This window comes from Sturnus vulgaris, chromosome 13 (assembly GCF_052056855.1).
Source record: "Sturnus vulgaris isolate bStuVul1 chromosome 13, bStuVul1.hap1, whole genome shotgun sequence".
NCBI lineage: Eukaryota > Metazoa > Chordata > Aves > Passeriformes > Sturnidae > Sturnus > Sturnus vulgaris.
This window is the reverse complement of record NC_142255.1, coordinates 3,922,139-3,939,739: the sequence shown is the minus strand read 5'-3', so window position 1 is coordinate 3,939,739 and position 17,601 is coordinate 3,922,139. Positions and strand designations below refer to the sequence as shown.

General features: G+C 40.5%; 1 protein-coding gene across 4 annotated transcripts in view; it reads right to left on the bottom strand.

Annotated features, from left to right (window-relative positions):
- HERC1 (HECT and RLD domain containing E3 ubiquitin protein ligase family member 1) overlaps positions 1–17,274 on the bottom strand; it is an 82,360-nt gene extending 65,086 nt beyond the window's left edge. For all 4 annotated transcript variants that reach the window (XM_088172376.1, XM_088172377.1, XM_088172380.1 and 1 more), the window contains exons 1-5: positions 17,162–17,274; positions 3,929–4,884; positions 2,640–2,735; positions 2,156–2,350; positions 281–592 (exon numbers count right to left, since the gene is read on the bottom strand). In XM_088172376.1, the coding sequence (XP_088028502.1) occupies positions 281–592; positions 2,156–2,350; positions 2,640–2,735; positions 3,929–4,858 (1,533 nt within the window). In that variant the 5' untranslated portion in view covers positions 4,859–4,884; positions 17,162–17,274. The remainder of the gene's footprint in view (positions 1–280; positions 593–2,155; positions 2,351–2,639; positions 2,736–3,928; positions 4,885–17,161) is intronic.
- Between the last annotated feature and the right edge of the window lie 327 nt (positions 17,275–17,601).

The window sequence follows — 17,601 nt, the reverse complement described above, 5'->3', positions numbered from 1 at the left end:
TGATGTTGCAGCTAGCAAAACTGAAACTGTAATTCCATGAAAGCCCCTGAATAGGTTTGACTCAAGACTGTGAGAAGTTTTCCTGACAATGTCACTGCCCAAATCACAGGCCTACAGGCAACCATAAGCTCTGGTGTTTTGCTGAAAGCAGACTCAGCCTCAAAGACAAGTCTATAAAAAAAACCACAGAACTTTTTCTTAGGATTGTATCTATTTCAGACTTTACACAACATCTCAGCTGAACAGAAGGAAAACAGGTGCTCTACTATACAAAACATACCTTCCCTTGCAGGGGACCCTGGATAAGTTTGGGATATTTCTGAGTTGAACTATTGCCATGTCCCAGTTTTCCGTAGTCACCGTCACCCCAGCTGAAGACTTCCCCTTCTGTTGTAAATGCTAAAGTGTGACCATCAGATCCTTTTGAAGATGACACCTTTTTAATAGATCTGTGAGGCTCAAAAGTCAATTTTTTCAATGTGGACTGATTGTTGGAGTCTCCCAGTCCCAGTCTCCCATAGCTGCCTTTCCCACAGGCTCTAACAGAACCATCCGTAGAAATGACAAATGTACAATATTGTCCAGCCTCAATCTGCAAAGATACAAAAAGGATGTAAGGAGAAATGCAGAGATTAGATAAAGGAGTCTGTATTTTTTACAGAATTTCAGGTTTCTTCATGTAACATGATGTAAAAATTAAAATAATTTGGATTTCAGCAGGCAGTAAAACTAAAATTCTTGGGAAATATGTTATGATTTAATCTATTTTCATAATAGACTAAAGTATGTAAACAGTTATTATTTCACTTATTTGTATCTCTTCTACAGACTACAGAACTGGTGCAGCATTCAGACCTCCAAAACTCATAGATGGAAATCTTAATTTTTTAAAAGCAAAAAAGAAAAAGTAACAGCTTGATAAAACACAGTAAGGTTTTGCTTAATTTCAACCAGTACCAAGCAGTAACATTAAAGAAATACACCAAATGCTACAAATTCACTCACTTGAGACTATAAACTTTAATTATATGAACATCAAAGAAATAAGATTAAAAGCTTTTAAGAAAAGAAGAACTTGCCCCTATTGGGAAGTCAGTGCTCAGCTGAGGAATGACCCAAGAGCAAACAGCCTAACACAGAAAATCGTTCCCTATGGGAATCTTTACAGAAGTGCAGAGCAGGTTCCATCTGAAGCATAAAGGCACATCATAAAACACCCCCAAACAGGTGGCCACAGCCCTATTTAATGGGAATTAATGTCTTCATACAGACAATCCTACAACAATCATCAGTGAAGGCTAAGTGGAAAAATCATATAAATTTGCTGTAGACAGTACAATTAAAAGAGTAATCTATTCATTCAGACCACGCATTCCATTCTTGTATATTAGTCTTTTGAATGCTTTGAAAATTTTCTGAATGCATAAAGTTGCTATATGATGTCCAGTCCTGCAGCACATTGGAATATAAAATACATCAGTGATGTCCATAGAAACAATTCCAGAAACACACCTAAATTGTCTAGTGACCAAAAAGTGCTTTTACTTAAGTCAACACTGCAAAGCCAATATAGTACCAGAAAAGTAAACTATTATATTCTGGGTCATGCATCAATAGAAGTGCTCAGCTGCAACTGCAGAATCTGTGACTGAGAGCAGAAAGAGCATGTACACTGATTTTCAGAAAGCTAATTAAGGCTGCTGTGTCAGCAGCTAGCCCAGTCTAGAGCTTTAAACTTGGCAATCTCAGGTGTGAAAACCACCAATGGAAAAGAACATGGAGTCTTTAAGACACCTTTTAACCAACATTAAAAACAAACAAACAAAAAAAAAAAACCGAAACAAACAAACAAACAAAACCACCTAAACAAACCCACCGAAGAAACTACAGGCAACTATACTTGTTTCCACAGAGCAAGTCAGGTAATTCAGTCATTCTCGTTATGGATATTTATCTGTGTGTGTCACTGAAAACAAACCAGTTTTTCCGAGGCATCAATAAAAGCAGTGAGATATTCTCAGTAAAATAACCAGTTCTGAGCATCACCCCTTCATTCCAACCTGGCACTCAGAAATCAAATACTATTTCCAATTTCATACCGGGACTATGAAGCTGCTGAACGTTACATAATGTACCACTAACAAATGTCACTCACCGTCTGTGCATCAGAAAAGCTGGGAGCAAGCTTGGGTTGCAGTATTTTCTCCTGAGTTCCCTCCACCAGCTGGTGGCTGCTGTTGCTGCCCCACACATACACCTCACAGGTCTCTGACACGATGGGAGCATCTCCTGTTTGAATGCTGTCAGGGCTGGCACACGTCCTTGAATAGTCTGAAGCCATTCGACAAACCTGTTCCAACCAGAGATTTACTACACCACAGCATTTCATATTTCTTCCTATACAGTCAGTGTTTAATGCAGCTTCAACTGCCCCTCAACATGGTAACTGCCTAAAATACAAATCACCACAACCATGTCATTAGCTTGCCCAAATGACCTTGTCTCACTACATTGCAGTTTTTCAATGTTCTTTGCACCTCCTCTACCCCAGAATAATTTGGCCAAGACTGGACTACACCAATCACATATGTGAGTAGGAAATAAACTGCAGTAACTTAAAAGTTTTTTTCAAGACATACCTCTTCAAATAAACACAGAGCTGCCTCATACAGAGAACATAAGCCATCAGATGTTCTGGTTGGCTCTCTCCATTGACTTCGATCAGCAGATGATCCCTACAAGGTTTAAATGTTGTTATTAGGAGAAACACGCTCCCAGCACAGCAACAGCCATGAACAAAATACATCAGGGATTTGTTCCTATCACTAAGGAAAATCTAATGGCTCTTTCCAGAAGTACACCACCTCTCTCCTGAGCTGATACCTGCATATACTTCAGGAAAACAAAACTGCCACAAGTGCTAGTCCAACATTCTTACTAATTCCGTTCTGTGAAAGTATCTGGGTTCAAAGTTAATTTCTCCCAATACTATTTTGTAATGAAATGCATGTTATTTGTATTTCAAGTGATCGTTATTTTTAAATTACTAATCATAATTAATTCTATGTTTACATGTATTTCGTATTTTGGTCTCTAATTGTATATATACTCCAAACTCAACAACAAATAAAGTTGACCATCACAACATTTAATTCAATTCAGATACTGCTACTGCCATGCTCTCTCATGGACTCCATTCTTCAAGACATTTTAGATCTTTTTCAGAATCTTTTTCAGATTTTCAAGTTTATTAACAACCAGTACAGGCATGAAAGACAAGAATGACCATTTGAGGGAAAAAGTCATTCCCTGTTTCAGTCCGAGCACCACGAGGCAGAAGCTTGCCACAGCTTACAACTGCAATAATTTCATTTATTTCCTTTAAAAGCAATGTTCATCTAGGACCAGCAGCAGGCACTCAATATACAAAGCAGTGTGCCATACTTCCAATTTATCTCATTTTCTATCACATTAATTTCTGAGCATCAGCAAAACTGATGAACATCCTAAAGATGTATAAGCAGAGGCCTAGGTGAATGGGGGAGCAGGAATGTGCAATTAAAGTAACTAACAGGAAACAGGGTGTATTGCAGAACTTTGAATTTTTTAACTTTTTCTGCTATGAACTTAAATGTACAAGTCCAAGTGGATCAAGTATGTCCTTGCTTCTTTCCCTGAATTACAGCACAACACCAAAAATGACAACACAGATGGCTTTACTGCTTCATCTTTACCTATGAGGAAACAGGTGGGCAGGAAGGGAGAGAAAGAGATGGTGGGTAACAAAGGAAATATGGGATAAAATAATTCACAAAGAAAGCCTCCTTTCTAACATACTCAGCAAACTGCCATTGGGGGTGGAGAAACCACTCTGTTAAGAATGCAACTACACAGTGCATGCAGAAAAAGCAAAGCTGGTTACACTTACGAGAGATCGTCGCATCTGGGTCAATATACTCATAAAGCAATCAAAGCTGATCATCCCTTCTGGACTTTGCAGCAACTTGCTTTTCTCCATGGTGTTCACTACAGCTGAAGCACCTAAAGCCATTTCTATCCACTCAAGAAGGTATCTCAAGGCACCTCGTTGGGCAGCCAAACCAAGAAGCAACTCAGAAGCTAATCTACGACCTAGAGTATCTGCCCCAGAGTTTGGAATCGTTACTCCTTTAAGAAAAGTTGTTACTTGTGACAAACAGTCCAAACCCATTGGGGGAATCTTGCTTTCATTGGCTAGAGATAAAGGTGGTAAAGAGCTCACAACTTCTATTGCAGTGTGGATAACATCATTGCAGAGACTGAGGCCAGGTCCTGCCGCAGGCATCATCCAGCTCTGTCTCAGCAGTGCAAATAACAAGCTCAGCCCAGTCCGAACTCCCATCTCTATCAGTGCGTCTGTGCTCGACCTGGGGCGCTCGCTGACAGAGTGCACATCTGTGGATCCAGAGCTGCTTTCTGGGGAATGCTGCTGCTGCTTCACCTTCCCCTTATCGTGGTATTTGTTAGAAAGTGCATAGAACACACGCTGCAGCACGAGGAGACGCTTTCGAAGAGCTCCAGCAAACGGAGAGTCTGAGCACACCATCTTTGCCAGTGCCAGCTGGCTGCTAAGAAGGGCATCCAAGTAGTGGTCCTGCTCATCACTAGATAGAGATTCCCGCTCAAAATCTGGTAACTGAGGTCCTTTGAGGCACAGAACCTGCTGGGGCAATGGCACTACTTCTTTATTGCTAACTAACTTAGCGTACAAGACAGAAACTCCCTCCCTTGTTGCAATAGATTCGCTGTCTTCTGTGATCCAGGAGCTGTTTAGGTGTTCAAGCCATTTCAGCTTCACAGGTGGGACCATAGCTGCCATGCTGGTTTACTTCTTGGCCATTAGTCCTGAAGATGAAAAAAAAACTGTCAATAGGTATGCAATATTATCTACAGATCTTATAACTTACAGTAGGACAAACCAAAAAATCCTTGCAGAAGGTAAGCAGAAAAAGATTAACCACCAAGAATTACCAGTTTCTCCATCTGACCTACATATATATGCAACTTATTTAACATGATGAAGGAATTTTAGTGTAAGTCAGTCTGCGTTTTCTAAATCCATATGCACAAAAACTCACACAAAGCCACAGAGCAAATTTAATTCTGCTAAGTGACACAAACAGAATTTAACAGATAAGGCAATTTAAGCTTTAGATGTCAAGAACCACAAAGGTGCAGGGCTGATAAGCATACCTCAGCACTATGATGATTTATGTCTGCAGGATCATCCATGTAATGGTATGATATTTTGCTATTTTATGTGAATAATGAATCACAGTTCCCAAAACATACACTGAGTTAAAAAAAATTCTCCCATACAAGAACACAGACTGATCAGAGTCCAGGGTTTTCTAAATATGCCTGAAAAAATTTTTTAAAATCATGAAATTTAAACAACATTCTGATCCCAAAGAGACACTCGAGTTACTAATTTTAATGCTGGTAGCATTCAGAACTTCAGTTTCTTCACGAGGATTCTTCATGTCAACTCTAAGTTTTGACAAGGTAATTTATAGCTTAATATGCAAAGAGGCTTCCTCAAAGCGAGTGTTTTCAATCTGGTCATTTTAAAAGAACTTTCTTTAAAGTAATGCTTTACCTCCTATTGTACAAAACAGATTTGTTCAACTCCTGTTTTATAATCATTAACCATGGGTTACATATGTTCTGAACAATCACTTTCTGTTCTTTGACCCTTTAAGTCCTAATGCATTACAATTTCACCAAAAAGTGGTATAATTTCCTGAAGGAGAGTTCTGTGTCCTTTGGTAGTGTAAGCCCTATTAGATGTAATTTCAAACTGAACCCCTGGGGGTGGAGGGAGTCTCTGCCATGTAGTGAAAGTCGGTGCTGCTGCCATGCCACGCTTGTAGGGCAATAGGTAACAGGCAGAGCAACGTGGTCCTCGTTTGGTCTTGAGATTTCACACTTAGAAAACATAAATTAAAAATATAAACTACTACAGTTATTCTGTCAATGTATCTGCCAAAAAACCATACTGTGAGCTATTAAGCACCTGCTTTTATTTCAGCCAAATTCTCCTAGAGTAGATGAGCATCTTCCCAAAAAGCTTTCTGTGAGTGAGCCTTCCCCAGGCAGCATCTGTGGCACTACAGCAGCCCCTTAGGCGGGTGTGTCCCACAGAAACTGCAGCCACAGCTGCCAGGTGCCATGCAGAGCAGGGAGCATTCCCTGCATTTCACACATACACACCTCCTGGCTACTCACACCACACAACTCCCCAGCAGCTCAGCCTCCACCTCACATACACAGGTAATTTTACACCCAGACCCTGCTTACTGAGAAAGCAAATCCTTTCTTACAAATGTTGTCCTCACTACCATTTGATCCTAACAGGAACTGTAAGGCAATAAAGAAAACGCCCCAAGTCTGGTCTTAGTGAGGTCTGTGCCTTCTCAAGAAGCAAAGCATGGGGATGCAGCTCCATTAAGAAGTTCCCTGAACAGACTCATCCACGAGCTTTACGTTTTCACTAGCTACTCTTCTTTCAGAAACTTCAAAATGTGCTCATGTATCTCAAAGGTGCAAATACTTCTGCTTTTCCTGAAAACTGAGAGATTTTTCCCCTCCTGCCCTTGTATGCATCTCTAAAAATAGAGACTGAAGCTTGAAACTGAGCTCTCAGCAGTGCCCTACTCTCCTTCTGCAGCTTTCAGAAGAAATCCGTGGGTCCACCTTGAAAATAACATTCAGTTTCATGTGACAGGCAGCAGGCTTTAACCAGACACTGCTGATAATCCTGGAAATGCTCTCTGAATACCAATGTAGATGATCCCTGTCTCTGCATGTAACAGCTACAGATCACTGAAGTTAAACAGAAAACAGGTAAGTGTAGAGGTAGAGTTTATTTCTTCCAGCTCATTGCCACAAATACAAGGTTTATAATTGCTCCAGAGCCTGGACATGGACATCTCAGTTCTTTCTAGGGCAGACAAAAAGAAAATACATTTGTCTTGGAAAACTCAAGTGAATCCTCACTGCTGTTTCACTGTATCTGATCACTGCAGGGTCAGGTGAACGTGTGGAAGTATCAAGCAGTCCCACACACCTTCTGAACATGCTGATCACATGGCCAAGCACAAAGGGAGAAGCCACAAACATGTGACAAGTGGACAAAAGTACTTTTCTTTGGTCATCATAAACCTGCAACAGTCTAAATATATAGCAACAGCTTTATAAAACTGTCAACACTGGAACACTTATAATACCTCAAACTAAAGTACCCAGAACTTTCTGGGATTTGCATTAAAAAAACAAACAACAGCAACAAAAAAAACAACCCAGCTCACCTGCCCTTATTCCTCCCTTTCTCCTCCTGCTCCTCAGGGGAAAAAAAATAAATAAAAAGTGAACTGCAAGAATGTGCAAGACAACTCATTTGTCATATCTTTTAGAAGCACAGTTCCTGTTGAGGAAATCACCATTTTAGGGCAGTAAATGTTCACATATATTTCACTGTTGCCTGTTGATAAGTCAACTAAAATGGGACCTAAAACTCGTAGCTGAACAAAGATTCCAACAGCCTTACCAAATGTAACACCTATTTCAAAAGCTTACTCCAGGGAACAGAGGGGACAAAATGTATGTATCAAACCCTAGAAGCCAAGTTCTATGTACCCTGGATATAGAATTTTTCTTTCAAAACAGCAGTGGCAGCAGCTTGAGCTGCAGGAGAAGAGATGTGAAGGTAACCAAGCCTGCCTTCAGAGCTTGTTCAGCACAGCCAGGGCTGCAGCTGAACTCCAGGGAAGGCTGGGGTCCATGGAATCCTCTACTGGAACAGTGCACAAGCACAGGCAGAGCTGCTCTTACCCATCACTGCACTGCACACCAACTGCTCTTTGAAAGAACTGTAAAACGAAACCTGTGAAAACACAGGGTATATAATCAGGGGAGGCTTTTGCCTGAGCTAAGAGGAGATTAAAACATTTAAATTGTGGAAGAAAATATTCATAAGAGAGCTCTCTTTTAATGTTCTAAGCAACGTGGAAATTACCTGCAGCAGAGACAAAGGTTCTTTTTCCTTTTATCAGTCTATTGCTTTAAATGCACCTGAAGGTGAACCTGTAACTTCCAAATCCCACTGCAGACTGAATGTGCATCCCCTGGCTTTCAGATTCTGTCTCTTCAGACTCAAAAGCCAAAGCCAGGTACTTCTTCTGGTCTGCTCATGGTTTTCCCCATCGTGTACACAAACACACCACACAGCCAAACTACTCCTGGAATTCTAAGCTCAGAAGCAAGTCTCCAGATCTTGCAGTAACTCGTAAGCATAGACAGGAGGGAATAGGATGCATTTCAAATTTAAAGAAATCAACTTGCAAGCAGCCCTAATGACTGTGAAACTATAATAATTAAATGATTGCCAAGTATTTCCACACAGCCAAGAACTCAGAAAGCAAGCTGATGACAAATTTAATTACCTCTTTACCCATTTATTTCTCTTCATCTACTAAGTTAGATTTTTAAGAAGTTTTGGCTTAGATGTGTTTGCTGCATCTAAGGAAGAAATAAACACAAAACCAAGAGCCTGCAAATGCTTGTCAGCAAGACAGAGTAAACACTAATAATCACTGATACACTTAAGATCTTCCCTTTTGAGGAAAAATAGGGAAAAAGAGGAAAGTTGCCATATTTCAGGGAAAACATGCAGACTTCAGTGGCCCAGCAAACGATTTTTAACAATTTAAAATGTGCTGCGTTATTAAAGAGTTTCCTTTTTCTTAAATAGAAATCAGTTCAGCCTGAAACCACCAGCTGATTTTTACAGGTCACTTAAAATATTAATTCCTGTGGTGAAAGCCTGCCTACAGTAACTAATAAATCACATGTATTAAAGGTGTGAATGGCCTGTTGCAGGTAATTATTAAACACAGACTATTGGGCATATTAAAATGAAAATAAGTTTATATCACTAATGAAATAGGCCAACCAGCCAATTCTTTCACTGAAAAAACCTGCATCTTTTTTAAGGAAAAATAATTATTTCTCTATCTCAAACAAGAACAAAGTAAGAGACTGGAGATGCATCTAACTACATTTACAAGTTATTTCCAAGAACTAGAAATAAATTATGAGGAGATGAACTATGAATGCTGTTCCTTCCTTCCTCTGCCCAGCACAGCAATTTAATCACAGAAAGAGGAATTTGATTCTGTCATTAATCCCAGCTTGCTTATTTCACATATACAATACCAAGCCACTGACTGCCTGGATGACTACCACCTTCATGACTACCACCTACATATGTATGTATATATTTTTATATATTTATTTAAATTTTTATTTTATATTTATATTTATTCATATTTATATTAGATACTAAAAATATCTGTATTTCATGTATGTGTCTCTGAAGCACAAGTAATCTTTCTGCAACAATTATTTATTTTCAAAGGGGAATAATTCTTGCAAAGCATTTCAGTTAACATCAAAGTGAAATTATCAAGAAAATTATGAAAAAAAATTTTTTGTGTGTTTATATAAAGTGACATACATAAGGTAAAACGTGACTGAAAAGTAACAGTAAATTTTCCAGCCACTTACCACCATCTCCTAAATTAGCTATGGAAAGAGATTTTTTTTAGAAAGGGAACAAAGCAAACACTAAAGATTTCTCACAAATCCACTTGGTTGGCTCAGACATGAAGACTGTCAAATCTCTAATGTCAAATTCTTTTTTTTTCAGATTTTTACTACAGCTTCAGGAAACCAAGAAGTTTTTTAGGTCTTCTCACTTCGAGGTAAGTGGGACAGCTTTGATCACCCTCAAATGCAAGAGAATAAGAACTCACACAGGGGGGAAAAAGCATTACTGAAGAAGTCAGTGAGGGAAGTTCTCAGCTTCAACACAGCCAAAGGAGTGAGGACTTTGGAAACTGCCCCAAATACTCCTACATTCCAAGGGCAGGGGAAATGCCAATAATACACAAAGGACTTGGGCATGGGGTAGAAGGTTAAAGTCTGTGAAGTTCTAAAGATCCTGTTTCTGAGTCCAGCAGGAAAGACAGGTCTTGGACAGACTCCTCCAAAGGAATTCCACAGTCTTCCCTTTCCGTGGCAGCTCGGAAATTATGGGAGATACCTGAATTTGTCACCCAGAAACCACCTCCATGCAGCCAAATAATTTATCCTAATACAAGTAAACAGGAAGCAGGAGATGATTTTAGGGCCCTTTTTTTCTTTTTTCCCCAGAACATCATTTCCAACACAGTGGCTCTACCTCACTGTCAAATGCAGGTAATAACTGGTATTCCAGAAAGAATAATACAAGTCCATAATAAGGAGAAAGAAGGTACAACTGCTGCTCAGGCTGTGAAAAGGAAGACCTGAACAATCAACTCAGAAATGACAGTAAATCTTGAAGTACAGTGATTTCCCATTGCTTGTACAAACCTGAATCCTCCTGCTTAATTGCTATTTTACAGTTTTGTGCTTTCCTCCCTGTATAAGGCCCAAGAAATAAACATGGTAATACAGGGATAAAAAGCAAAATTGATCTTAGATAAAGTTCTGTCAAATAAACACAGCAAACAAGGGGAATGTATTTTAACCTAGTCTTTAAGCTAGGCAGAACTTCTCATAGTGCATGGAGATTTTCAAACATGTAAAATACATAAAATTATACACAGTATCTTCAATCAGTATGAATAAAATCCATTTTTTCAAATCAGTGACATTAGCACACATACTGAAGATATGACAAGGATGGATTTTAACAAAGCTACATATTACCACGTTTTTCTTTAACATAGCCTGGCTACAGTAGAAATCAAGCACACACACAAAAACAATTATTCTGACAGAAGCCAACGCTCAGGCTCTTACAACTCCTACAAAAGTAGCTGAAAGCTTTATTTTCTGCAAAGCTCTTGAAAATCTGCACCTATAAAGCTGCAAATATTGTATGTCCTAAAAATCAAAAGTTTTCTCAGAGGAAAAGTAAATCTCACAAGCACTCACTCTCTCCCTCTGTGCAATCAGCAATTCTGGCAACCTTTGTAAGATGCTGACTACATTTATTTTATGGGAACCTAATTACAAAAGCTTGTAACACAAGAAGTCTGTCTGTACAGTCAAATCACAGGCAGGAAACACCAAAATTAAATATGAAGATCTGGTTGTGAAACTGAATTCTATTCACTGCCTGCCTGCAATGTTGTACCACACACATACAGAGCTCTTCAGTGTGTGTTCATGGACAATGAACTTCCTGCAGTCTGCAGCAGTTCCATTATTATTTTCAAAAGGAGGAGCTCCTAGAGTACCTCCTGAGCTCAAGGTCCCTTCAGCATGATGTCACCTGAATGGTTTCTAAAAAGGATTAGAAAATTGAGTATTTAAACAGATGGCAGCCAGATCACACTACAGCTCTTGATTAACTTCTGTGATGGACCAGAAAAATCAAGCATTTTGTGGCTCACACAAAATTCAGGAAAGATTTCACAATCAGAATAATCAGATAATTCTACAAGCTCATTAAGAATATAATTCAATTAATTCACTGCAAGTGACACTGACTACTGAAAAACTTTACTCTGGGATGCTGCTTTAGATAATTTTTTTAGATAAAGTAGAAGTTCTGAGTTTATTGCCAATCATAGCTCTCAAAAAGCTAATTTACTTAAAGTGTGACAGAAAACCTAATGCAATAGGTTTCTATTTACTGCCTCACTGTGATGACAGTATTGTAGCTGCATTATACAAGTGGAATCTCTTCAAAGTTGCAACATTTTCGTTTCTTAGCACAAGCACTTAGAGCCCTTCTAAATCATTACATGTAACATTCTTACCAGTAAACCAAAGCCCTCAGTCTGTATTCAAGCCTACTGAATTATTATCTCAATATTCTGTCAAATTCCTAAACTATGTGACTCCAGAGCTGAATGTGGAATCCAAGATATGGCTGTACCTTTATTTTGTGCAACAGAAGGCCTGTTCTCTGGTTTTGCAAAGTTCTACTCCTAACAGCTCCTGGTTCCATAAAGTGACAGATTACCTTAGATTTTTATCATTCCAGTCTTTCATACAACTTACAAAGAAGCCACAAAGTCCCAGTAAGACTCTTGCTTCATATGCTGCCTGCTGGTAGAGTGCAGCAATTTCTGCAATCCTTCTTAGAATTTTACAATCTCAAAGTACAACTAAACCAAACTGATTTGCATCCCTTTTTTCATAAGTAAAGGATTGTATATACAGGATTTAGCAGCAGGTATCAGAGCTCCAAATAACATTTAAAGCCTTTTATTTGAAAGGTGATTTAAAAACCAAGGATATATAACAGTAGTTAAAATCCTGCCTGTCAAAAAACACGAAATGAACAGAAATGCAAAGACGTTTCACATGGCTCATGGCCAGGGGACACTAGGACAGCTGAAACATAATGTTGCCTAGAAGAGTTATCTGTTCACTATTTCACTAGTGCCAAAAAGCACTGCAGGTCACCATGCAAGGTAGGAATCTTCAAATATTCTTTTTGACCTGCCCATGTAGTTTAGACACAGTGCCATGACAGAAGCAAAGTGAATGGAATCCATCAAAACAGTCATGGGAAAGAAAAAACAATAAATTAGAAAATACTCATATTGCAGAGAAATTATTACAAATTCACAAAGAATTGAAAGCAAAGAGACAAAAACTGTCATTAGAAGCAGCAGAAAAAGAAAAAAGACAGCAGTGCTAGGAACAGGAGATGGACTGTAAAACAGCAGAAAAAATGAGTTGTGTCTCCTACACATCTGGAATGGGAAGCAAGGAACAACAGGAACTAACCCAGAACAAGCAAACAAGAACAGCAGCTAGAGCAGATTGTTCACTCCTGAAACACCACAGTGAAACACCAGCACTGATTCATAGGAACATCTGTCTCCATTGAGCACAATGGCCACTATCCTTGCTCCTTGTATCAGTCTCCTGCTCAGCATATGGAAACCAAATCAATGACATCATCATTCAGAATAAGACTCATTATGCAAACAACCATCAACTTTTCTTTCTAAATATTGAATTCCACCTAACCTTATATTTGTTAAGTAAGCCATGGTAAGATTCTACTTGATATTCTTCCTACATGATTTTAGGTTCCTGTGGGATGACTTATTTATTCATTATCTGGTATAGTATTGAAACCAATATAAACCCTGTGCTTTCAGCTGGTCACAACCTGTCACTCCAAAGACCTTTTCAGAGACAGACTAAAGGAAGACAAAGTTATTTTTAAGTTAGTACAAAACTAAAGCTACTTGCCCTTAGGGTTTAAAGAGTGATACAAAAACCTTATCATGGTTTGTCAATGTAAACCTCTGGGGGCTGTACAAAATCTACTCAAGCAGAGAAGAAATAAAAATTACCATTATTGTTCAGCAGATAAACTTAGAAAAATCAATTTAATCCATTACCTCTTCAGAGGCTTTAAGGTTACTGAAACAAAAGCTGAGAATGCAAGACACTCCACATACACAATCATCAAAAGCAGCCTGTGAAGAGGAGCTGAAAATCAAAAATCCTCATGCATCAAAAACACCCCAACAACTTGAGCAAAGAAAGGTGCCTGATCTTGCATTGGAAAAGGGACAAAAACTCTGGTGAGGTTTTAACACTATCACTCTCCCCAAAAGGTACAATCACTTCTACTGTGTAGTTATAGTATTTTCAACCACCACAACACACATAGAAACATACAATTTCCTGCAAAAATTACAAAAAATCTGAAGATGTATTTACTAGAAATCATGACTCGAAATTGAGAAACTTGGCAACGGACAGGGAAGTGCAATATGGACAGACAGTCAAAATTCAAACACATTCCACTTTCAAGTTAGCTGCATGTAAGCAGAAAGGTGGACTGCAGCCTTTATATATGTGTGTATATATATATAAAGGGGATGTCTAAGAGCAATGGAGAGATACCTGTTACAGGGCCTGTGGTGACAGGACAACAGGAAATGGTTTTAAACTGAATATGCGTAGGTTTAGCTTAGATATAAAGAAGAAATGTCTCAATGAGGGTGGTGAGACACTGGAGCAGGTTGCCCAGCTAAGTTGTGGATGCTCCTTTGTGTTAACACTTCCTGTTAATATCTGCATTTCTTGACTCAGAGAATTCCTGCTACAACTGATTTAAAAAGAAACTCCTGTTGTGTAAATTCATGCATCGGTAAGAAAATGTTTTGAGGATGAAATTTCAGTATTATCTAGTCCTGACAGCAAAAAAAAAATATTACTAGTAAGGAGGACTCAAACTGCAGGCTCTTCTTTAAGCAGCAAATTAATTCCAGCTCCCAGCAGAGATGATGATTGCTTGAGCCACCTGAACATGCTCCCAACGAGCTTGGTGACATCAGGTCAATCACAACAGGCAGTCCAGCCCAGGGAATGCACCTGGCCAGTTCCAAGGTCACAGTCACGCTTGCTGTTGATGGGCAAATCCTGTATCTGCTGGGCTCCAGGCTGCCTTTCTTTTCTTGTTTTTATATTAAGAATTTCCCAGGGTTACTCTGAATGACTCTAATGCACAGCAAGCAGCTGCAGCACACTGGCAGTTATTTCAAGCAGCCCTGTGACAGCACAGCTTCGATTTCTGAAGGCTACTTCAGATGTTTTTAAAGAGCTAACACCTACTAGATTTGAATGTTCCACTTGACTGTCAGTCACTACAAGGGAGACAGACAAAAAGAAGACCTGGCAGCAATTTCAGGGTTGGAGTACTTCTGAGAGCCAATCCCGGGAAACACAACCAGCACAGTACTCACCATTCACTACCACCACTTTGACAGCAGCAAGTCAAAGCAGCCATAGAGAATTGCATCCCACTTTAAACTGAAACACACCAGTGCAAATAAAAATCTCTCGAGTTGTATGAACAGAGGAAGATTAAGTACCTGTACAGGATCTATTTTGTATTGAAAGGCTACTGACTTCCTAACAACCTATGACCAGAAATCAAATGCCTGGTCCATCAAGCCTACCTGAAATACGTACAATTTCTGTCTCCATCACTTATTTTTAAAATGGGGATAAGTGCATCTCTACCCCATGAGTATTACAAGAATAATTACACTAAAAACAGAAGGAAAGATTGGAATACTACACGTCTCAATGTCTTAAAATAAAGCACTTAAACATACATAATTTTACTACTCAAACACAAATATTATTGCTAATTTCACATGTAGCTTTAAAATGGTCCTACTCCAGTTATTCCTGATATTTTAAAATATGTAGATCACCCCTGTACTGCTTTATTTGAAAAATAAGATTATGGCTACCTCAGATTGGTAAATTAAAGGGAAAAACCAACAAAGATCTTTACTTTAGTCAAGTCATTCAAACCGTTTCCTAATCCTACTACCCATTTAATTCAGTTCTGAAACAGTAGAACAACAAGTTTTCACCGGTAAACTATTTATCAAGTCAAGGATTAAATGAATAAAAAAATGCTGTGTTATATTCTTATTATGCCAAGCAGTCTCTCAGCAAAAGTAAGTCAAAAACTTTACATCCCTTTATATCCCTAGCAATTAGATAAACACCTCCTTTACACAGTTTCAAAAAAAAATTTCAACACTCCCACTTCCCCTTCAACTTATATACTTCCAGCCACAAAAACAAGTTTTTGAACATAGTTTTAATGTTCAAAGAACAAAACATAGATGACATATTTAAATAAGAACACAGGAGCAGAGAGGAAAACCTCAGTACAGGTTTTCACTCAGAGACAAAAAGCTTTAAGATGTTTCATTTTAAAGCACAACCACTGTGATAAAGCCACCTAACAAATTCCTCACACAGGAGACTGGCAATGCCCTTCTGTCCTGTAGCACAACACTGTTCAGCTTTTAATCTTTCCTGCAAAAAACAGATTCCTCTCAGAATAGGGAAGCAGTAGCAGACTGACCAGGTATACAGTCCACCTTTCCACATTAAATAACTATTGTATTTTTCCCCAAAATTATGTGAGATTTAACGCTGACATCCAAGTCCTTCACAGTCCCACGCCCCAATGGAGCAGATGTGGTATATGATGTGAGGTCTCTAACAAGAAGCATTAAATTCAGCACATGTAAACTTAAACCTTTGGGGTTTTATTATGAAATACCAGCACAGAACACTCCACTAAACTACAACTCTGATCCAGCTCATGAGACAATCTACACGTGTACATACACAGATACATATAGGATATGTACACATGTATATAGAGCACACGGTTCCAGCTACAGCAAATTATACCATTCATGAGAAAACAATCTGCTTAGATATGAAAATGTTTCAACTGCACTAAACCTCTCCAATACACACTGTGAAAGGAAGAGGGCACAACAATAGGATTCGGCCCTTTAAAAAAACATGAAAAGCAGCTTGTGTGCAGCAACATCTCAACGAAATTAACCATATGCAGTTTTTTTAAAAAACCAAAACACAACAACAAAACACCTGCTAGGACTTCCCTTTGAAATACAAAAAAAATCGTCTCTAAGTAAAAGCATACATATAATGTTTCAGTATTGCAAGCAAGGGCCAGCAAATATGCCATGGGAAGACGGTGCAATTCAGATGACAGCTCTGGAGATACAAGGAACACCTACCCACACTCATGCACACAGTTGATGAAGGCAAACACGACAAATTTCAGACTGAATTCTGTGACACCTGCCGGGTCCACCTGGGATGCACGTAGACAGAGATGCATTTAACACTTAAGAGGAAAATGCGCGGCCACGCTACAACCGCATTCATGAGGTTCATGGGCAAAAAGCACAGGCTCCGAGCACCTCAGCCGAGGCACAGTCAGAACTCGTACAGTTTATATCGATTTAAGGAGGCACAAAAGGCCCCCACGAAAGGAGAAGAGCTGCCGGAGGACGCCCGTCCCTCTCCCACCCTCAGCAACAGGGCAGTGACACCTGACCGGCCCCACCTGCCTCCCCTTTTGCTCACGGCCGCCTGCACCTTCCCCCGCTCCTGGACGCCCGCGGCTGCAGCCGCGACCCCGCGGTGCTGCCGGGCGGGGAGGGCGCGGGGAGAGCCCCCCCGGCCCTGGGCTCGCCCAGGCCTCCCGCCCCTGCCCGCGCTCCTCAGCCCCACGCGGCCGCGCGCTCACCAGGCAGCAGCGGGGGGAGGCGGCGGCGCTGGGCCCGGGAGCCCCGCGGGGCCGGCGGGAGCGGAGCGCGGGGAGCGGAGCGCGGAGGTCCCGCCGGGAGCCGCGTCCTCCCGGCCCGGATTGTCACAGGGAAAACATGACGCGGGCGGGGAGCCGCCGATCTCGCGGGGCTACCGCGCGGCTCTCGCGAGAGCGCCGGCTGCTGCCCGCCCCCCGAGCGCGGGCACGCGCGGCTCGCCGCCGAGGGCGGAGCGGGGCCGAGCCCGCGGCGGGCACGGCTCGGCTCAGATCGGCTCAGCTCGGCACCGCTCGGCAAAGTCCGGCCCGGCTCACGGAAGCGGCTGCTCGCTCTGGGAATGCTCACGGTCCCCGAACCACCCCGTACAGCGGCGTTCTGCCTTGGCGAGGAAGAGCAGACAAACGCTTTTGCTTAAAAACCA